Below are 24859 nucleotides of genomic sequence, written 5' to 3' on the forward strand. Positions count from 1 at the left end.
TCGATCTCTTTGAAAAGTTGCACATTTTTTCTAGGTAGGATTGATGATGGTATGTACTTTTTATTGACCACATATTATTTTAACGTATCCAGGATCGGTGTAAAGGGAAAAAAGTGATTTCCCTTTCCCACGCGGACCGATAGTAAGCAAATAAACAAGCGTTTTTTGCTGTTAAACCTATTTTCGTTCAAAAACTCAATGTAAAGTCATCCCTGCAATTGACTACTCTGAAACTTACAGTTTATTATCAATGCATATATTTTATTTTATGACCATCGTTGAACAGCCGACCCAATTTTTGGGTTTGCGACTACTAATATTCAACTCCTCAGCCTTGTAATTTTGAACCCAATCCAGAAGACAAAGGAACTCCTGGATTAAGTATTGGGAGAAATTTTGCCTTCGTGGAGGACTTTTTGATTGAACTAGCCCCCATTTGCGTACATGGAGAGGAAGACCACGAGAACCTCCAACGGTTAGCCTGACGGCAAGGGAACTCTAACACATGATCCATCTACCACTGGGGATATTTTACGCCAGCACTGTAGTCGGTGTAAGCCCTATGTGGAATTCGTATCGATTGGGATTCGAACCCGGTTCGCCTAATTGAAAGGCGACCGCTCTATCCCCTGAGCCATTGCGGCTCTCAAGAAATTGTTCGAGATAGTTGGGTCCATCAGTGGAGTTATCGTAAAGACACGGTTCCTGATAGAACACTGAAATCAAGCATTGCTGGCTGCCGTGAGTACGCGGGTGGGTGACCATTTTGATCAGCTTGCGTCGGGATCGGGGGTGCGTGCTATCAGTCCTCGTTAAACTGTCTTACCGTAAGGTGCTCGACTTCGCGTGCAGGTCGTCGAGCTATCAAAGCAGGGGAGTCACCCCCTCTGCAGAGGATCAAAATTTCGATGGCATGTCTTCGGATCATCCTCTGGGATGTTTCCCAGACCATTGCCAATAGCCTATTGTGCAGCTCTAAAAACTAACTAACTCAGTGGCGCGACAGCCCATTAAGAGGGCCAAGGCCGACTGTGCCCATCTCAGTTTTCTTGACCTTGGGCTCTGGGGTGTAGGAGCATATGTTCCAGTCAGGTGGTCAGCCGAACGCGGAACCCCCAGTGTTAGTTCCCAAGCATGCTTGGTACTCATTTTATCGACCCACTGAAGGGATGAAAGGCTGAGTCGGCCTTGCCCGGCCCAAGGATCGAACCAAGGACCTGTGGCACGGCAGCGCGAAGCGCTACCACTCAGCCACCAGGCGTCATTGTGCAGCTCTAGTGCAACGTAAATTGGGGAAAAAAACAAGTTCAAAACTGACCCAATACTATCGAGTAAACTGTAAACCGGAAACTACGATTCTACACACGCAAACCAATAAGCATTCCATCATTTTCCCAATTTACGGTATAAACAGAACGCAACAATTCACGTGCCCAATTCTCTCTAACATGTTAGCATGTTTAATTAAATAATAACACGTTTAATTAACATGTTTAATTAATAACCCAATCCTATCGAGTAATCCGCAAATGACGATTCTACACACGTATACATGGCCAATATATTAGACGTACTCTGAAATTCGACGTAAAATCTTAATTATCAGGTGATACTATACAGCTTTATTGTTTTTACTCGGCTAAAATCGGATTGCACTTGTTTACCTTCGTGTATCCAATCGGTTAAATTAAACAATACATGCTATAAATTCGACGATTGAATAAATTAGACGATATATTACACAAATATAGAATATTTATATAGTTTTGAAATAATTATATACACTATAGTTTTGAAATAATTACATATTTTGCACGAGTTTATATGCAAAACTCTTATATTTATACATAAATGCAATGGGTTTTCATTCAGGAGATTTTTCATATTCTCCCTATTTGTATTTATTTTTAACGTATTGCATTACAATGTTAACCAATAGGATACACGAACGTAAACAAGTGCAATCCGGTTTCAGTCGCATAAAGGTAATAAAGCTGTATAGTATCACCTGATAATTAAGATTTTGCGCAGAATTTCATAGTGTGTCTGATAATTTACCTAGCGACTGTACAATGTGTGTTTGATGCAATGTTGAATTAACTATTTCACGGTTTCAGAATTTATTTTAAACATTCACTATTTTCAGAGCCCTATGGACAAGTGCCGCCAAGAATTACCCATACATCTTCTCGGATTCTGATTCAAACGGGAGAAACGGCTTTATTGCCTTGTGCGGGACAGGCCTTTCCGCTGCCTAATTACAGGTGGTACAGAAAAGAAACTTCCACGACTCCGGTACGCCTGGGACACCGAAGAGAAATGGTTGGTGGCACTCTGATCTTGCGAAACGCTGAGATAAGGGACAGCGGAAGGTACATCTGCGTCTTGACGAGCTCTGGTAATGAAGATAAAGCGGAAACGGAATTAACAGTGACAGGTGAGATTAATGAATGGCTCGTCTGCATTGTTTGATTTTGAATATATGTGTGTTTAATCAAAAACCAACGTATTCTCCTCCGAACTATTTTCTTGATTCTTGAAATGAAAGCATATTGTGTCGATGAAGATTAATTTTTCAGTAATAAACATCAAAATAATTTTGTATTTTATTTTTGTAACCGTCGTTGAACAGCCGCCCCAATTTTTTTGAGTTTGCGACTACTAATGTTCAACTCCGTAGCCTTGTAATTTTGAACCCAATCCAGAAGACTTTCAAACTCCTAGATCAGTACCTCCCAGAGGTGTGATTTGTTATGGTAACATGGAGGACTTTGAGACTCGACAGGTTTAGCGTGCATCAGTCACCATTTACTACACGGGGAGTCTTCAGCCGCCGAGTATCGACTAACAGTCGACTCAGAACTGACACGGACTTAGGGAATCCGACTGTCTATCCATCATTGCGATGGCAGATGACCGGTGCTGACGCGATGTGATTTCTGCCCACTGCTCTGAATGTCAACATCAAAACATTGAGCAACGTATGAGAAAGGAAATAATGTCATTCAAACGGTCACATCGTTTCAGTATTAAAAGGAAACGCATAGCCTTTACCAGAAGCATACGAGAGCCTTCTTAATAAGGAGTTTCTCAACCTAATTTTGACCCCTTACCTTAGTCCCGCAAGTGAATTGATCGTTACGATTCGGTTCAAAGCAGATCACAGAAATCAAGTATCACTGGCTGTGGTCAGTGTGTGGGTGGGTGACCACTTGGATTAGTCCTCGTAGGGATCAAGGGTATGCGGTATGAGTCCTCACTAAACTGCTCCACCGTAAAGTGCTCGACTTCGCGAGCAGGTCGTCGGGCTACTGAGGTGTGGGTGACATCTCCGCTGCAGAGGATCAAAATTGTGATTTAATGTCTTCGGATCATCCTCAAGGATGTTTCCCAGACCGTCGCCAATAGCCCATTGTGCGGTTCTAGTGCGAGGTAGATGATCTACAACAACGACCCCTGACCTTACCGATCAATTCATTTTTTTCCTTGCTGGACTTGTACATTTTTTATTCCTTTTATGAATTTTCTTCGGCATGTTGACTCGCTCTTTCATTTTGTAAGCAATAGCGTTAGAGGAACTTATAAGGCCGGGAGAAGTGTTTCCCTAACAAACCTATCGGCAAATTTTTTTTGTTTATTTTTTGTTTTGTTTCTAGCTATTCGATTTCTTTTATTCTGTGACCAATAGTGTAAGGGTGATTAACGAGGTAAAGAGGAACCAGGAGCCCAGAGCCAAAAGTTTTTCGATGCTCCCGCTCTGTTCACAGATAATAAGCTATGCTCCATCGTCGCTAAAGCTCCGGCAATTTTAATAAATATTTATGTTCGCTTTTGAGTTTCAGATTTTAAACTGAAATTTTTGTTATGAAATTTAAGAAAAACAATGATAACTTAAACATCAGCTCGTATGGAAAATAAAAATTTAATTCGATTTTCAGTTATTTGTTCATTCCGAAGAAAAGAACTGAATCTAATGAAATTCTCTTTCATATTTGATCTTAAATCGTTATTAAATGCAGTTTAATGCCGATACTACACTTTCTACAGCTAACGGGAAATGTCGTTACAATGCGGTAGGTCTCAGGGATATCTGTGAAATGAAATGATATTGGTGGAGCACTGGAGCAAAAGGAAAATTTAGAGCCCCAGCTCCGGAGGGCTCTGGCTCCAGGCTCTAATTCAAATTCCAGGTACCTCCAATATTTACAAAGACTACTTAGAAAAATGCTCATATGTTGCGCATTTCTTAACGAATTAATTTAAATTTGGAAACAATAATTTTGTTATCAATTAAAAAGTGTTCAAAAATTTTCGTTTAATTTAATTTACATTTTTAAAGTTTTAGTAAAAGAACATTAGCAAAAATGTTCATATCTCCTTAAATATTTAAACTAGGCTTACTGAATTCTATGCAATTATTTCACACAATGAGCAAAGGGATCTATACAAGCTTCAGGTTTATTGCTATAATGTCTGACATAGGGTGCTCAAAAACACTTTTTCTCTGTTCGTAAATTATTACCGGTCCCTTAAACATCAGAAAACTAAAAATGTTATTTATTAAGTATGAAGAATTTCATGAATTACACTAATGTTATAAAATGGTCCTTTAAATATTCCTTCGGAAATTTAAAAAAAAATATGCCAAGATCAAAATAAACAAAACGTTTTAATTAGTCATTATTCCATATTTATTATTCGTATTATTGCTATTGTGGCGAAACTACCACTATAAATATTAAATACCAATTCACTAACATATAAAACAAGTTTACTTGATTCAATCTAGAGGTACCTTATGATAGATGAAGGTTGACATAGTAGTCAATTAAAATATTCCCTTCGCTATAATTAAATGCTTCTTATCACAAATATTTATATACCTATGCAAGCAGTATAGAGAGAGAATGGAAAGTACTTGAAAATTTATATTTTGGTTCGCCGAATAAAAACTTAAATTAAAATATCCTCTGATGTTTAAGATCGTTTAAGATCTTTGAGGATTAAAAAAAGGCTTAAAAATGAATGCTCTCCATTTATCAAAAATAATTCTATCAAAAGCAATAAAAAAAATAAGAGGCTCAGTACTGAATACACTTTCATACAATTTATACTCTTTGGGAAAATTGTTTGCAATGTTGAATGATTTTGGATTAAGCATTTTTAATAACTTTCAGTTTAATTCGCTTTAACCTTTTATCAAATTTTGTTAAATCTAAATGGCGTTTTTAGTGTTTTCATATTAAACGAAGATTAAATTCGAAGGTTTATTTCAAAGAAACATGTCTTGCATTATTATTATATATTTTAGTTATGCCAATAAATATTTTAGTTATTTGATCAATCTTTTTGGGGGAGTCAAACAATGCACCAGAGAAAACAATAAAATATTTTGACTAAAAAGCAGTAGCTGTTTAACATTAGAAATGAAACGCAAATCTCTAAACAGTCGATTGTCATGATTGTCATTTTAACAGTCGATTGTAATGTTTATAGGATTTTTATTTCTCGTATAAATGAAAATAGCCCAAGATCATAACAATTATAGCTCAAAATAAAGTATACAGCTTAACAATTAAAGTTTAAGTTAAAACTAAAGCTTAACAATTAAAGCTTACGTATTTAAATTGTTTTTGTCGCATCTTGGTACTACCTCTTATTAGTACACCTTTTTTTCATAATTTTTATTTTTTTCCCCTAAGATAGCACTAACGGTGCTATTCAGGTTTACAAATTTGGCAATTCTTAATGGTTTACAATGATTTTTTGTACACGGAATATAATAATAATTAAATGGTTCATGAGTTAAAACCATAAAGATGTTTTCATCTGGAAACTTTACTTTGCATGAAATTATATTGCATAAACATGCACATACGAGAATTTCTATGCTATAAATTTGCATTATTACTGTCTTAAAGAAAACAGTTTACATATATATCGGTTAGGAATTTTTCAACTTAACCGGTGCTGCCTACTGTCATTCAAATTGTTGGATATGGAGCTTGCTTTTCTTTTGAGTAATAACATATTTATAATACAATTACTCAAATTATGGCTCGAGAGGTCCGTGAGGAAGTAGTTCAGCACGTAATGGAGTTTTGTGATATTTTTCTGCCGTATGAGGGATGAGTTTTCTATCTTATCTATATCTGAGTGTAATTCTATCTTTTATCAGTTTTCTATCATATCATCAACAGAGAAGGAAATAAATCCCTAATAAGGAAATAAATTTTAAAAGAAGGAATTAATTTTATATTATATTAAATTAAATTAAATTTTATTTTTAAATTAAATATTATATTAAATTTTAAAGAAGGAAATAAATTTTAAAATCCCTGCTGTCTACTATGCTGCATTGTCAGGAGCATATTCTTATGGTGGACTGTATGAGTCAATGGCTGTCGGATATATTTTCATTTAATAACTGAAATTCAGTACATAGGTAACTTTGACAATGTCGCGGACACCTCAGAACTTGAATATAGTTATAATTGATATTACTTCCGCAAAGTACTAATTCGAAAACTTTCTTTGATTATTTACACAAGTGTTCGTGAACTTAATTTAGAATTCTGGTGCTCCGCTAAAAGAAGTTTGGTCATTTTGGGTTTCTTAGCCTGTAAAGAGTGGAAACCGGTGGTTCAGTAAATTTATTTCTAAATAGAAGCTAAAAATATTCACGATGATATCTTATACATTTATTTACAATTAATAACAGCTAAAACATTAAAGGCATGTTTTCTTCAAAAGCACAACAGCAATAAATCATTTTAGAAAGAGCAACATAATAATTTATCAACTATCAAAATAAAAAACATTTTCCTTTTTTTCTACTCTTTTTTTCTTACTTTTAAAATGCTTCTTTTCGTGGAATTTCTAACTATTTGATAAGAAGAGGTCGTATCGAGCCAAGGTTGTTGGTCCTAATTTAATTTTCAGGGGAAGTTCTTGTTATTTTTTTCCCATTTAGCATCCAAAGAAAAATACTTATCTTGATCAAGCCAGCACTCTTTTGTTTCTCTTCACTTTCTCAAGATACCGCTTTGTAAAGCATTTTAGCTGAAACATTTTTCAACAACGTCTCATTGAATTTAGGACTCAGCGTCATTACTCAAAATCTTTCTATTTTTTTTTCCAACCAAGTTGATAAATGGCTGGTGGTAAATATTTTTCCTGATAATATAAGGCGCATATGACGGAGTAAAAATTCTCATACATACTGGGTGTATTAGAAAATGGCTTTAATATTTAAGGCAGAGCAGAGCACTTAAAGAAATACTTTTATTCCAATATTGATTGCGTTTGAATCTGACAGCTCTGTTTAGAAGAGTTCTGCTCATTTTCAACCATCTCAATTCTATATATTTTGAAAATAAGAAAATAAGATGAAAACAACACGCACATTCACTTTGTGCAACAAAAAATTAAGCATGAGATTTTTTAGCATTTTAAATATTTATTAGAAGATGTCTGCTTATTTACAAAAATCTCAGTTCTATATGTTTTGAAAATAAGAAAATGAGATGAGAACAGCACGCACATTCACTTCTTACTAGAAAAATTAAGCATCAGATATTCCTGCATTTTAAGCATTTAATAAAATATCGAATATTTCTAGCATTTGAAAATGTTTATAAAGCGACTTAAATTGTCAAATTTGTTTTAAAATTATCTATACTCACAAATTTTAAATAATTCATGTCCTCGTAATTCAATTCTGACATTTACTTTCTTTCACAACGCTACAGACCACAATGGGCCTTGATATATATGTATGTGGAACCTGTCTAAATTGACCACCCACGGGACCAAGTCAAATGGTCACTATATAGAGGTGGTCACTTTTATAAAGACTCTTTAAATAAAACTTGTAGAAAATGGTCACCTTACTCAGGTGCTCACATTACCCAGGAGGTCGCTTATATATATATATATATATATATATATATATATATATATATATATATATATATATATATATATATATATATATATATATATATATATATATATATATATATATATATATATATATATATATATATATATATATATATATATATATATATATATATATGTATATATATATATATATATATATATATATATATTTATATATATATATATATATTTAAATTGCTCTTTTTCAGAAACTGTTTACCCAGTTTTACATAAATGTTTCATTTTGACGTACTAATATGACATAAAACATATTTTTTCTCACAGTTCAATTTTGTTTTCAATTATTCTTAAATAGAATAATCAAAAAATCAAAATAGTTTTTGAAACTGTGTTATTTATTTACCCAGTACATTTATTTACCTAGTTAAAAGGTTTTGGTTTAAGTATACATAAAAAGAAATATCTTTATTTACTATAATTTGACATTTTAATTTTACGTAAATTTTATTATACTTCTGTAAAAATAATGTACGCCTTTTTATCAAGCAGAGAATTTTTAGTAAAGTGTATGTAAAATAAGCTGTTTTTATGTATAGATATTTATACGTAAATTTTCCGTATTTTTGCTCTAATACATTTAAATTTTACATGAATTTTGACCTACGTATGGCGTAAATAATGCGTAAAATATAATGTTCTCAATTATACCTTGTAAAAAATGCTTGGTAAAATATACACAAAAAGGAACAAATTTATTTGGAGAAATTTTCTGTTTCTTGGATAACCATTCTTTGCCGTAATTTGACGTTTAAACTTGCTTAAGTTTTGACGTATTGCTGACGTAAATACTATGTAAAAATAACTCGATCATTCTAACCTAGTAAAAAGTAATTGGTAAAATATTCGTAAAATAAACAAATCTCGTTAAATAATTTTTTTTCGTTTTTGAGGTAACCATTTTTTGCTATAATTCGACGTCTTAATTTTACGAATGCGTAGTAAATTTAAAGTCGAAATATATGTATTGTTTACGAAAAATTTATAGTCTTTTGCTACAGGGATATTCTCTAATGTCCTGAAGAAATTTTTTATATAAATATAATTTTTTTTGTCTTTTTCAACATGCTCTAGAATGTTATTCTACTTCTACAAAATTAAAGAATATGACTTATTATTAAAATTAAACAAATTTCATAACGGATGTCAAAGTAAATCACTATCTCATCTTCTTTTTCAAGATGTATTCTTCAAAATATTTTTCTTATCTTAAATATACTGTCCTTGGGAAAATTATTAAACAAATTATAAGATTCTATGTAAAATCTCACATATCAGGTGGTACTATGAAGCATTGTTTTGATGCGTCTGAAACCGGTTTGCACTTGTTTATGTTCGTGTATGAATTGGTTAACATTGTAATACAATACGTTAAAAATAAACACAAATAGGAAGTATATAAAAAATCTCCCAAATAAAACCAATTACATGTATGTTTAAATATAAAAGCATTGCATACAAACTTGTGCAAAACACGTAATTATTCAAACACAACAGTGAGTCTAATAATTTGGTTTAATTATTACAATATACTAATATAATACCTGATATAATAAATACTCAATAATTTATATAATATATCGTCTAATTTATCCAATCGTCGAATTTATAATATATATCGTCTTATTTAACCCATTGATACAAGAACGTAAACAAGTGCAAACCGGTTTCAGCCGCGTGAAAACAATAAAGCTGTATAGTATCACCTGATAATTAAGATTTTACATAGAATCATAGAGTGAGTGTACTAATTTGGAAAAGGGCAGGCAGTACAATCAATGCAATCTGCTCATAAATATCTCTTAAAATGTTTTGTTTCAGCGAAACTGTCAGTGTCTGTTTATCCCCACGAAAGGATAGCAGATATCGGGGAAGTCGTGACTTTCAACTGCAGCGTAAGAGGCTATCCAGTGTCCAATGTCAGATGGTCAAAAAACGCCAAATTCATTACGGACAGTAACAGGATGCGGGTGATTGCCAGGAACCAGCTGATGGTGACGTCAGTGCGGAGAGAGGATCATGGTTTGTATCAGTGCTTCGTCAACAACGACAAAGATTCCGCTCAAGGGGCTGCACAACTTCTCATAGGAGGTAAGGAGATTCTCATTAATCATTTGCAGCTTTTTTGTGCAATATTTATGAATACCTCCTACTTTTTTATTTTGAAGGGACATACTTCCCCCCTAACCTCTTGTCAAACGTCATGCTAAATTAAGTAAACAACATGGGGTGAAAAATTACCGTACAGTATAGGAAAAATATTTCTGGTAAAAAGATATAACATATAATTCTGGTTAATAAAATCAAACTCTACTGTATTTCAACCATCCATATGGCATCGGCGTATTGGCAAGTCTTGTTTTAAATTTTATGTTTAATTTATAACCGTCGTTGAACAGAAGACCCAATTTTATGGGTTTACGACTACTAATGTTCAACTCCACTGCCTTGTATTTTTGAACCCAATCCAGAAGAAAAGGGAACTCCTGGATCGACTATCGGGAGAAATTTGCCTTTGTGGTGGACTTTTTGATGGAGCCATCCCGCATTTGCGTTACATGGAGAGGAAGACCACGAGAACCTCCCAAGGGAAGGGGACTCTAGCCCATGATCCGTCTACCACTGGGGATATTTCACGTCATCATTGTGGTCGGTTCAAGCCGGATGCAGAATTGGTATCGACTGCCATTCGATCCCGGTTAGCCTCATTAGACGGCGAACGCTCTATCCCCTGAGCCATCGCGGTTCTTCAAGTCATTTTTTTAAAAAAAAAAATAGATCTTATTACCAACCATTTAGTTTAAAAACGAAAAAACTGAAATGTAAATTTAGCTGAATGAAAGATTTTTATGGCATGCCTTTAAGGTATCATGCTAAAATTATCACATTTCACGACATTTAAAAAATTTTAACACATTTTATAAAACAATATTTTTTTGGTTAATTTTCCCCAAAACATCACAAAAGCGCTTTGGTAAAAACTACCGTGCTTTTTAGTGCTCCCATAGAGAAAAACCACCGTAAATTTTACCATGTTTTTGCAGTTTTAACATTGCTAAAATTTCATCAAAATGCTTCTTATAAGCGCACCCGTTTTAAAATCTCTTTGCCACAAAGCGTTACAATCTTAAAGACCCAAACTGTCATAATGTTATTGGAGGTTTTTTTTATATCAATTCAAGCAATAAAAAATCTCTTCACACTATTTTAAATAGACTGCATTATTATGTGAATGTTAAATATACTTGTGTAAGAAATTAAGAGAATTTGCAGACTTGGTCGATTATCTCTAGAACTACTGGACCGATTTTAATGAAATTTAATATGTACAATACATTGATACAATGCAAAACAAATAACCATTCAACAATTGTAATACACATGCCAAATTGCCACAGGACAATTCAGGGCAATTGCCTCAGGAAATGATAAACTGCCTTATTTCAAGTATGAAATCACGCTGCAATATCTGTATATCTGTAAAAAGAGACCATACCACCTATTAACCCATTTTTTGTTGCTTTTTCTGCAACAGCTGTTTCATACTTTTCGACTCCAACTAGAGTTACGCACGATCATGCATGTGTATTACAATTGTTGAATTATTATTTGTTTTGTATTGTATCAATGTACTGTCCTTGGACACATTATTAAAGGCACTGTAAAATTCTATGTAAAATCTTAATTATCAGGTGATACTACACAGCTTTATTGTTTTTGCACGACTGAAACCGGTTTGCACCTGTTTAAGTTCGTGTATCAAATGGTTAAATTAGACAATATATAATATAAATTCGACGATTGGATAAATTAGACGATATATTACATAAATATAGAATAATAATTATATCAGGTATTATATTAGTATATTATAATAATTGAACCAAATTATTAGACGCACTGTAGTGTTTTAATTGCGAGTTTTGCACTAGTTTATAGGCAATACTTTTATATTCAAACAAACATGTAATGGTTTTTAATTCAAGAGATTTCTTATACACTTCCTAGTTATATTTATTTTTAACGTATTGCATTACAATATTAACCAACTGATACACGAACATAAACAAGTGTAAACCGGTTTCAACCGCATAAAAACAATAAGGTTGTATAATATCACCTGAAAATTAAGATTTTACAAAAGATCTTACAGTGCGTCTAATAATTTGTCAAGGAACATATCAAATTTTCTTAAAATCGGCCCAGAAGTTCTAGAAATAATTGACCAAGTCTGCAAATTCACTTAATTTCCTACACCAATGAATTTCTAATAAGGCACCATTTCTTTGCTTCGAAACAGTCTATTTCGACAGAAGTTTTCATTCGTTTAAATAATATTTCAAAATCAAATAATGATTCGGGTTTCCTTTAATTATTATTGACATAGCGAAATACATTTTCCCCCTGAAAAAGTCCTACCTTCATTGTTTTTCAAAGCCACAGAAGGAGTTTAATTTATATTAAATATGAAATTGTCATTTCTGTTGGAGTAAATTATATTTTCCATCCGTCGAGATTCTCCGTGACAACTCCAAATGAAAGTAAGTCATTAAGCAGAATATATGGAAACACACAGAAACATTGTTAAAGAAAATTCTGCGTACCATATTCTTCTCTAGTCAATTTACAAGTACCTTCCTGTGCGTGCATGAATACATTTAGTATATTTCTTTTCGACAGACTGATGAGTCTAATAATTTTTGTTCAAATACTCAGAAATTAGTTACTTGGTATTTTTAACGAAATTTGGAAGCGTTTCAATGCCTATGATTAGTATATTTTTAACTTGGAATTAAGCATAAATGTGAACACAGCCGTACAATGTGCTGATATTTTCTCAAATAAATAAGCTTGGATGCAACTAAATGCTTCAACAAAAATAATGAAGTTATTATTTTGAATTTATTTATTTCATCATAGATGCGACTTCTAACTATAACTTACGATTTAAATTAAAAATAGAGTGGTTACGATTTAACTATTACAAAGCAAAATGTATGCAATAAACTATAATCTCTTGTTCAGAATGCTCTTCTTAAAAATTTATGGTTTAAAAAAAAGCTTTTAATATTGTAATTAAGCGTGCGGAGAAATGTATATGAAGATTTACGAACGCTGCTGGAAGCATCATTTTTAATGAGATTTTCGGGATCGCTGTAATTTCTCATTGTTACAAGAAATAGTGCGTCAAAACAAACGTTATTTTGAGAAGAAAAAAATTCTTTATTTATTTAATATATCTTACAGAAAGCAGAAATCCCACTGTGAAAATGGTACATTTCAATGATTTTTCTCTATTTAAAATTCAACTCTCTGTAGAAGATTTTCAGAAATTTATGTTGTTAGTTTGGGTCATAAATGAGTGCTAATATTTACTTTAAGCAAGGAAGGAATAATGTCTTGGAAATTAGAAAAATATCATAGAACTTAATTTTTCCTAGTTGATGGTTTTAAATTATATTCGCGTCATCGTCATATAAATCAAGGGGTTTGAAAAAAGTAATACATTAATCGATTCCAGTTTTCGTTTTAAAAAATTATTTAATTTCTAAACTATTTCTAAACTTATTTATATTGTAAATGTTTATTATAAATCATTTCAAAACTTTTGATAGATATGTATTTGTTCAGAACTTAATGTTTCTTATATGAAATATTTTTATATTAAGTATTTCATATTAAATATTTTTATTTGAAAGATTTTCATATTAAATATTTTTTATATTGAATATTAAATTTATTCTTATTGGATTAATTTTATTAATAAACATTTCTTTATTAGGTGAATAAATTTTAAGCTTAATAAATTCCAGGGATATTATAATTTTATACATAAAAGCACAGTAAAAACTAACATAAGGTAACATAAGGTAACAATTATCGTTTCAAATGTAAATTTTCAGAAACATCAGCTAAATTTACTCAATTACGAATCACATATTGATCCCGTTTAGAGGGATTCCTATAGAGCACAAATGTTTATATCTTCAACTAGTGGTGAATTGCAGAAAACGGTATATTGTATTGACCGTATTTATAGTATGCGTCATAAATCGTATGTATCGTATAGCGTGCATATTGCAAACCATATATATCACAGAAAATTAAATATTCTGTTCTATAATTCAGCTTACCAGCTGAATTATATCAAGCTTATCTTTAAATTTTAATGCTTTACAGCCGTTCATCTTCATAATTGCCTACCGATATTCATTAAACTTGAGATTAAAATTCCTACTTTCACGCTTTTCTGCATACATTTTAACAAAGGTAGTACATTTAGCATCTACTTAATGTACTACCTAACTGCTATTTTGAATTCTACAATATATAAACAATTTTATTTACTCTTATTTTGAATGCTACTATATATATAAGCAATTTAAACGTATATATGAAACCTGATAGTTGTGCATTAAAGACTTTATGCGACGACCAAACTAAAATAAATTAATCTTACCTTTATTATTACTTTTCTACTTTTTTAAATGTTGTGGTAATTTTATACTCCTTTCTATGAATCTTATTCTTGTACATAGATGATTCCCAGCAGCAGTAGCTAGACTGAACTTGTGAAGTTATTATTTTATATTTTATTAATATTTTTATTAAATTTTAAATAAAGATTCTGAATTTATTTTACTTTCAGCTAACTTATTTATATTTACTTACAGACAACCCTCCAGAATTTTTACACACATTCGAAAACATGACAGTGAATCCTGGGTCTTCGGTGTCTTTGAAATGTTCGGCTTCAGGCAATCCTCTACCCCAAATCACGTGGTCTTTGGATGGAGCGCAGGTATTAAATAAACTCCTAATTCTTAAAATGATTTAAGCCTAAAGCATTTGTTTTCTCTATTTCATTTCATCTTTACTAAAATTTACTTTTTTGCTAAATTTTGAGTTCGACCCTGATCGGATTTGTAGATAAAATATTGCAATAGACTGGAATGAACTGTAATCCTAACTATAGCAATACTTTATATGAGTTTAACCCCTTAACAGTGACATATATTTCAAAAAAATGGACCGAAATTGGAAACAATTTTTGACTGTTTAATTTTGTCCTTTACGTTATTATAAAAGTTAGAAAATGGCTTTTTATTACAAAAATAAAATTGTAAATGCAATAACTACTGTATTTATAACTTTTACACACGCATTAAAAAGTAATGGATTTCACACACATCTTATTCAATTAGATCAAATTAAACAAAGTTTTGAAGCTAAATATAATATAACTAGTGTAATTTAATATAAAAACAGAACAATATGATTTTCAATACGTAAATTTTACAAATCTTTTACAGTATGGTGTATCCCAAAACACGATACTGCACACAAGCCCATAACGCACTCTTTGCCCTCGACTGAAGCGTAACAGGTGAAAAACTTGAAACACTAATGCCATCTATTAGGAAAATAGTGAATTAAATATCCTAAAGTAGAAACAAATACTGTTCGGGCATCACAAAATAGAAATGTTAATTCTTCACCTGCCCGAAGACAGTTCGCGCATCACAAATAACAAAAGATTTCTACTAACAAGTTATTGTTAAATTATTCCTCCATGGCTGAACAGCTCATGTCATTTCGCGATCTTCAGCCATGGAAATCAAAGTTTAATTTTAATTTTTTTTTTCGCAGGTACCTGAAGATCAGAGTTTTAGATCCGGTGATTACGTTACTCTAGAAAACACTGTTATCAGTTATGTAAACATTTCAAGAGCGGGAGTTGAACATTCTGGTGAGTTCACATGTGCAGCTAAAAATGATGCGGGGGAGGTAGAGCACAGCAGCTGGGTCAGGGTGCCCGGACCACCATTCGTGAGAACCATGAAGAATCAGACTATCGTAGCTGGAGAGATGATGAAGATCAGGTGTCCAGCGGGAGGATATCCTATACATAGAATTTCTTGGGAAAGAGGTAAGCAGTAAAATATAACAAAATATATACATAAAATATATATTTTTGAATTATAAAGTTGTATTTTAGTATTTTAAATTTTTTCAATTCGGGTTCAAATCCCAGCGATGGCTTTTAGATGCACCGACCACAGTGATGACGTGAAATATCCTCAGTGGTAGATGGATCATGCGTTAGAGCCAGGGGTCTGCTTAGAAGAAATTTGGGTCCGTTAACGGACCCTTCACAAAATGATTTTTCTTTTAATCGGACCCTTCACAAATTTGTTGATCTTCATTATTATTTTGTTAATCGAATAAGCCCTCCCCAGGGCCGAAAACAAGAAAGATGGATGTAAACGAATTAAGTTTTGTCTTCGGCAGACGATTCTTCCCTTATTCGTCCGAAATGAATATTCTGCCTTCAGTATAGACTAAATACCAAATATTTGTATGTTGCATCTCCAACTTAGAAGCAGCAATTGCTGTTTATTTTTGAAAATTTAATTTTTTTTGCTATAATTTTACAGTGCCGAGCATAGTCTTGCATCTATTTACAATTTAAAAACTTCTTGAAAAAGTTTTTTGCTATAACCGGACCCTATTTGCATAAATTCATTAAAACGGACCCTGGTTGAAAGAATGTGAATAATTTTTTCACAATTTCACGAAAAACGGACCTTTCACAAAATGTCTGGACAGACCCCTGGTTAGAGCCCCCTTGCCGCCTGGCTAACCGTGGCAGGTTCGCGTGGTTTTCCTCTCCATGTAACGCAAATGCGGATTAGTTTCATCAAAAAGTCCTCCATGAAGGTAAATTTCTCCCAATACTTGATCCAGGAGTTCCCTTGTCTTCTGGATTGGGTTCAAAATTACAAGGCGACAGAGTTGAACATTAGTCGTAGTTGGCGTGCATCGTAGTCGGCGTTTCTGCCAAGGTAGGCGTGCTCACATCACGTCTGACGGTCACCAATGTGGGGAGTAGTAGTTATCAACCATGTCAACCTTCATCTATGAAGATGTACCCCTACGTTGAATCGAGTTAACAGGTCTTATATACTAGGGAATTGGAATAGTATTTTTGTAGTGGTAGATACACTACAATCACTAAATTTCTGGTGCACACGACAAAAGTTAAGCAAGTTACGCGACCCTGAACGCACACCCATGTGGTTAACCGGAACGATGCGCGTTGTTGAGTGTCAAAACTTCCTTTTTTATACTTTGCGTTATAATCATGTTCGGATCTTTCATCTATGGCAACCTCTCTACACCTAGCACAAATGTCACGAGCAGCTTTTGCAGTTTTAGAGCCTTGGTTAATAGCGCAAATTAGAAAGTGCTGAAAATGCTAATTTCTTTCCACTCCATTTTAATGATCTGAAAATTAATATAAATTTAAATCGAATAAAATAACAAAACATAATTTTTACAATGATTTAAACCAAAACATTGCATTATACGTTTCCAAAAACATATAATGAGATTCAAAATGTAAAATTAAAAAGAACAAACTACCGGGAACCAACCTAATGTCAAAAGAGCTAACTTTATTTTGATAGTTTGTGAAAGAACTGGAATTTTTACCAAAACGGACCAAAGAAATCCGATTATAAAAGGGAAAAAAAAAAACATAAATCAGCATTCTCGTCAATGTTCGCTTTCAAGTCAATAAGAAGCATGAGATTTGTGGAATGCAATTTATGAGTTGTAGAATAATAATTTACCTTTCTCCATTTTAGTTTTATAACTTCTTTATGACTAACAATAAAATTGTAGCTTGGAATTGCAGAAGGGAAAGAATATTTGATATTGAAACATGTTTATCGAATTTTCAGAAATTTATTACTGTATCAAAATTTTGAATAGAGATTGTTAAAGATCAATGCATCCAAATAAATTTCAAAGTTTTTTTTTCTTTCTTATCAACAAAATGTAGATGTAGACCGTTTATTTCAAAGCTACTTTTTACGATTTTAATAAAAAAAAAATTATAAAATCGTACATATAGAGATAAAATTTAACAAAGGAAATATTTATTTCAAATTAATCTAACTGTTACAAAAGTCGTGCAGATATAGACCGTTTATTTAAAAGTTACTTTTTTAAGATTTTAATAAAAAAAATTATAAAACCACACATAAAGATAAAATTTAGAAATTAACTAATTAATCTAACTGTTATAAAAGCCATGCAGATATAGACTGTTTATTTGAACTTTGTTTTTTTACGATTTTAATAAAAAAATGTTTATAAAACCGTACATAAAGATAAAATTTAGAAATTAACTAATTAATCTAACTGTTATAAAAGCCATGCAGATATGGACTGTTTATTTAAACGTTGCTTTTTTGCGATTTCAATAAAAATGTTTATGAAACTGCACATATAAAGATAAAATTAAGAAAAGGAAATATTTATTCTAAATTAATTTAACTGTTACAAAAGTCAGCAAAAATAAAATGCGTAAAATTACATATATTAGGTGAAATTACGACGAAAGCAGATTTTTTTATCAGACCAGATAATAAAATATTTGAAGCAGAGGCTGAAAGAGAGAATGATTCGTTTCGCTTCATTTTAAATATTTAAATTCTGTTCAAAAAATTAAAAAAATAGTATTTTCTTTGTTTTAAGAAAACGAAAAAAATAATTACAGCTACGCATCTCAAAAATATGAATCCGAGTAATATTAAAAATAATATAAAAGAGGGAAATGTTAATAGCGTGAAATCTTCAGAAAGCACTAACAAAACTTGAATTTTAATATATTAGTATTAATATATTGCACACGCCCTGCTTGCTGTTCCCGTATAACTGCTTTTGTAGTTCCTTTTTGATTGAATTTAATTTGAAATTTGAAATTTCCATTCTTAAAAATTCAATAAAGTTACGTATTACATTTTGTGCAGGGGAGGGGATACACAACTGCACATTACTGAAAATTGATTGCAAAATAAAAAAAAGGGCATTCTTTAGACTATTATGCATTAATTAGACTATTGCATAAATGCAATTATTAGACTATTTTTGTTCATATCATTTTATTTTTTTAATGAGCACCTGTTGAATTAGGATAGTCAATCTGGAAATTTTTCGATTGGTTTTAACTTCGAATAATTAATAAATAGCGAGGTCAGTTGTTTAAAAACAATTGAAAACTGAAGTGTGTTTTATTACAATCATGCATTTTCTTTTTTTTTTTTGCGTTTAAAGTATGTGGTAAAAGAAATAATATTACATTGCTTCAGAGTTACATTTGAAAAATGAAACATTAAATGCATTAAAAAATTGCACGTTATGACACATTCAATATTTTTTAAAAAAAACTTCGGTTTTATTATCTATTAACTTTTTCTTAAAGGTAAAGAAAAAAATATAAAAATGTCATTCCTTAAAAAATATTTAACGCCAGCTTACGGCTCAGAACAACATAACAAAGCTATTTAGATAAGAAATAATTATTTGTTAGAAAAAACGCGAATTGAACTATTAAATATGTATAAAAATATCACATAGCTTATATAAAAATCGCATTAACGTATTACTGAGAAAATCTTCTTAATATAAAAAACACTCATAACACTATTGGATAATAATTATTCATAAACTAGGTTAGTTAACGCTAGTGATAAACTACGCAGGCTACAAAAATTTCAACAATTTCAATTACTTTATTCAATTTTATGTTGCAAATACATTTTATAACATTTGTTTTAACGAGAAAAAAAATTTAATTTCATATATTGAAATGGCGGTGTGCTATTCCAATTTTATTTATAAATTGAATATTTTTCTTTTTACTTCTTCCAAAAAAATGTTTCAATTCAATAATTTGAATAAATAACTCCATTTTAGAATAGATAGAATGCTAGAAAGGAAATATTACTATTCTATAGAAAAAAAACAACTAAGCAATGGAAACTTAATGAATTATAAGTTTTCTTTTAAAAATAAAACATTAAATACCGCGCAAATGTTAAATAAATTTTTGGCAGATTTTACTGCTTCTGCTTCTCATGTGATGTAGCTACAAAAAAAAATCCTGATAGTACAATTCTTCTTTTACTTTCATCATATTACGAGACGCTTTTAAATATTTAGTTTAAAATTAAAACAGTAAAATATCTATTATAATAGAAGATTAAAAAAGAAATTCTGACATAATTTTTAAACGATAGTTTAACCTTTTATATTAATAATGGAAAAAAACTGTCATTTATACGAAATCCCCAGATTATTATATTTGATTTAATTATAAATCCTCTACTCGAGGCTTACTATTAGTTTTAATAAAAACTGATATAATAAAGCGTATTTTTTCTTACTAAAATGCAATTTTGAAACGGGTTTTAGAAATAATTCAATATAAAAATACCCTATTTTTCAAAAAAGTTTTCAATCAAATTTAATACCATTTTAATTGATTATAAAGCAACGTTCTGTTGAAAGAAGAGCAGGCATTTTTTAAAAAAGGGAAAAGACGAGAATTTAATTAACATTTGACAAGTATGGTTAAAAAAAAATGTAACATCCAGGATTTATTTGATAGCACCTCAGTTACTTTTAAATTTAAAGCAGATTTGTGATACCTTTGACACTTGGTAAGATGGTTTTAAAAAATAAAGAAAATCATAGTATCTTTAAAATTAAATCATTTTTCTACATCTGAAAAAAAAAGAACAAGAAAAAAGAAAAAGAAAAAAAGACTAACAAAATTATTTTCTTCGCTGTTGATTGTACAAGGTTAATAAGGAAAATTATATTGTTTCAAGAAATACAATTAAATAACTTTAAATTATTAAGAAAATAATACAATTTCATGTTTTTTTTTCAATTTTATTCCCGACTTTAACAATTTTGGTTTTATTCGTAATAATACTTCCAAAATTCAAAATGTTTCTTTTTTTTAAAATCAAAAATACCATTAATTTAATATCATAAAAATAAGACTTTTCTCCCTTTATCTAATGCACTGTTCTTCAAAAGTAAGTAAACAATCTTTTTTTTCTGTGTTTTTAAATTTAAAAAACAAATATAAGAAGTTTAAAACAGGAAATAGAGAGAAAAAATTTGCTCGCAATATATATATATATATATATATATATATATATATATATATATATATATATATATATATATATATATATATATATATATATATATATATATATATATATATATATATATATATATATATATATATATATATATATATATATATATATATATACCGAAGAGCCATTACATTATGACCACCATGCTAATAAGATGTAGGACCACATTTAGCCCTCAAAACTGCTAGCACCCGCCCTGGCATTGATGCCACAAGGTGCTGATAGGTAGAGCTCACCAACTGGTCCTGCAATTCCCTCACATTGTGAGGGGGTAGCATAGCAGCACGAATTTGGTTTTCCAAGTAGGACCACAAATGCCCTATTGGATTAAGGTCAGGTGAATTTGGGGGCCAAGAACTGACTGAAACACCATCCCTCGCAGGAAAAACTGTTCCCATGAATGGGTGAATCTGGTGTGCAACTATGTTCAAGTAGCGTACAGACGTCAGGGATTGTTCTATGAAGATTATGGGTCCTAATGTGCCCCATGAAAACATTGTTCCTGGGCGAGAAACTATGAAAACGTGGGTGAGCCCATTGTTATAGATGGAGAGTGGTCATAATGCAATGGTTCTTCGGTGTATATATTTATATATATACGGGGTGAAGAAAAATAAGAAAAAAATCAATAAATCAGTAGTGATAAACACTACGAAGTCAGATTAAAGATTGAAAGACAGACACAATTAAAGAGCTTGGTGGAAGAATCAGGTAAGTAAACTTTTTAGGATCATTAATGAATCGGGGAAAATAACAAAAAAAATTTTTGGGTTGCATCAATATGGGGTATGTTTAATGTAAAAGAACTGGTTTTTCCTAAACCACATCAGTCTCTAGCAGGTTTGCATGTTTTTAATTTGAGATTAGGCCGTGATAAATAAAGTAAAGAAATGAATTACTGTGAACTGTAAATAAATAAGTTCGTAATACATAATAAATTGCAAACTATCTTCTAATAAATTGGTAATAAAATAATTCTGATACAACAATTGTTTTTTTGTTCTGAAAATCCATGAAGGACTGAGTCCATAAAGGACAAACACATATGTTCATTTTTTTATACATTTAAACATACATGTGATATTTTTTTTTCGTAAAAAAGAGTTGTTTTTTATGATATACTATATTTGTATATATGCTATATTTGTGATAGATTGCAAGATCATAGCCCGCAAAAAACTGTTAGTAATTCATTTACTCGTATATAGCCAAGACAGTGTGAAAACGGCACAAAATATCAATGTGTAAATAAATCAACATGTATAATTCAAAAGTCCGCAGGAATATATTAAGAGGTACATGGTTATTGTACTTTGAAAGTAAATGTACCTTTTAAAGACAAATTAATAGCAAATAATTGTAAGAGACAAATTAATGCAGAATAAGAATTATGCTGCGCCTTGAAATTTCGGAGGTATTGTGTACTTTTTTAAATTCAATGGCAAAAATTTATCATTTTTAACGTCTGAAATCATAAGTACTCTTTAAGAATGCGGCTTTTAGTAACGAATGTGCTTACGCCAAGGTCATCCAAATAGTTGAGTGAAATTGTACCAATAATTTAAACTGCAATAATGCATAATGCTAAATCTCTGAGAAAATTCGTTTTTTGCGCATCTCCGTCGAAATATTTAAAATGAAATATTTTGTTGTCGACAGTGACCTTCCTCGTATTTAAAATTATCTGTGTCTCAAATTACATCGCAGTCAAAGGAATGTCTTAAAATATTTCTTCGAGGCAATTATACATGAAGAAAAAAATTTATAAAATTATCGTACTATAAAGACATTTCTAAATAAAAAAAAACATACATCTGGTAATTAAAACAAACTATACCGTATACCGGTGATCTTAATACAGCTCTCCCAGCTTTTCACAAAACAGCAATAAATCAACTAGTGGTATCTGTTCATTGAAATCTATCACAGAGTTTATTCTAATATACTTCATTTGGGGGAGTGCTGTAGTGTGTTTACCACTACAAAAATGTAATTCCAATTCACTAGGATATAAAGCATGTTAACTCGACTATATGCTAGGGTACCTTTTCGTAGATGAGGGTTGACATACTCGATAACTCTTTCCAAACATAAACCTTAGCTTATCAGCTTCAAGAGGGATGACACTATTTAAAATTAATCCCACTTCACTGCCATATTCCTAATTATTTTTTACTTTATTCATTTTTTATTTATTTTATTTTATGAGTCTTTGAGTGAAAATGGCAGCCACCAATTTCAGTAATAGCAATTAATTTTCAATCACCAGTATGTGTTAACATCCTTGCACAACTAACTTTGAGTGCTTACCCCTCTATAGCTAAGTTTTAATTCCCTACTAAAGTAACAATTTTCACTACATTATATATTTTTTTATAGATGGTGTTCGTCTACCTGATAACCATAGGCAGACTGTTTATCCCAACGGGACACTTCTTGTTCGACAAGTCGAAAGAATGGTCGACGAAGGTCGGTACACGTGCACCCTCAGAAACAAAGAAGGCGAAAGCGCTAAGGGAAGCGTTTATATTACTGTCAGAGGTAAATTAAATTTCATTAGTTACTGAAAGAAAAAAAAAGAAAAGAAATCACCAAGGTCAATTTGCACCTGCTATGTATTTAGTGTTCTTTAAAATACACTTTGCAGCATGAATTTATTGTACAGGCCAAATTATTAGACGCACTATAATTATCTATGCAAAATCTTAATTATCAGGTTATTCTATACAGCTTTATTATTTTACGCCGCTGAAACCGGTTTGCACTTGCTTGCGCTCGTGTATCAATTGGTCATGTAATACGTTAAAAATAAATACAAATAGAAAGTCTTTAAAAAATCTCCTGAATAAAAGCCCATTACATACATGTTTAAATATAAAAGTACTGCCAATAAACTCATGCAAGACTCGCAATTATTAAAACACTACAGTAAGTCTAATTATTTGGTCTAGTTATTATAATATACTAATATAATATCTGATATAATAAATAGTCTATATTTGTATAATGTATCGTCTAATTTATCCAATCGTTGAATTTATATTGTATATTGTCTAATTTAACCAATTGATACACGAACGTAAGCAAGTACTAACCGGGTTTCAGTCACTTTAAAACAATAAAACCGTATAGTATCACCTGATAATTAAGATTTTACATAGAATCTTACAGTGCGTCTAATAATTTGGTCTAATTATTATAATATACTAATATAATACCTGATATAATAAATATACATTATTTATATAATATGTAGTCTAATTTATCCAATTGTCGAATTTATATTACATATCGTCTAATTTCACCGATTGATACACGAACGTTAACAAGTTTTAACCGGGTTTCAGTCACGTAAAAACAATAAAGCTGTATAGTATCACCTGATAATTAAGATTTTACATAGAATCTTACAGTGCGTCTAATAATTTGGTCTAATTGTTATAATATACTAATATAATACCTGATATAATAAATAGTCTATATTTGTATAATGTATCGTCTAATTTATCCAATTGTCGAATTTATATTACATATCGTCTAATTTCACCAATTGATACACGAACGTAAGCAAGTACTAACCGGGTTTCAGTCACGTAAAAACAATAAAGCTGTATAGTATCACCTGATAATTAAGATTTTACATAGAATCTTACAGTGCGTCTAATAATTTGGTCTAATTATTATAATATACTAATATAATACCTGATATAATAAATATTCATTATTTATATAATATGTAGTCTAATTTATCCAATTGTCGAATTTATATTACATATCGTCTAATTTCACCAATTGATACACGAACGTTAACAAGTTTTAACCGGGTTTCAGTCACGTAAAAACAATAAAGCTGTATAGTATCACCTGATAAT

The 24859-nt window shown here is 31.0% G+C and overlaps 1 protein-coding gene across 2 annotated transcripts in view; it reads left to right on the top strand.

Moving 5' to 3' along the window:
* LOC107453534 (cell adhesion molecule Dscam1) overlaps positions 1 to 24859 on the top strand; it is a 132213-nt gene that overhangs the window by 69872 nt on the left and 37482 nt on the right. For both annotated transcript variants that reach the window (XM_071185813.2, XM_071185867.2), the window contains exons 5-9: positions 2147 to 2437; positions 9784 to 10053; positions 14637 to 14764; positions 15613 to 15892; positions 23367 to 23528. In XM_071185813.2, the coding sequence (XP_071041914.2) occupies positions 2147 to 2437; positions 9784 to 10053; positions 14637 to 14764; positions 15613 to 15892; positions 23367 to 23528 (1131 nt within the window). The remainder of the gene's footprint in view (positions 1 to 2146; positions 2438 to 9783; positions 10054 to 14636; positions 14765 to 15612; positions 15893 to 23366; positions 23529 to 24859) is intronic.

Source organism: Parasteatoda tepidariorum, chromosome 3, assembly GCF_982258835.1.
Source record: "Parasteatoda tepidariorum strain Cologne lab strain chromosome 3, Ptep-v5.0, whole genome shotgun sequence".
NCBI lineage: Eukaryota > Metazoa > Arthropoda > Arachnida > Araneae > Theridiidae > Parasteatoda > Parasteatoda tepidariorum.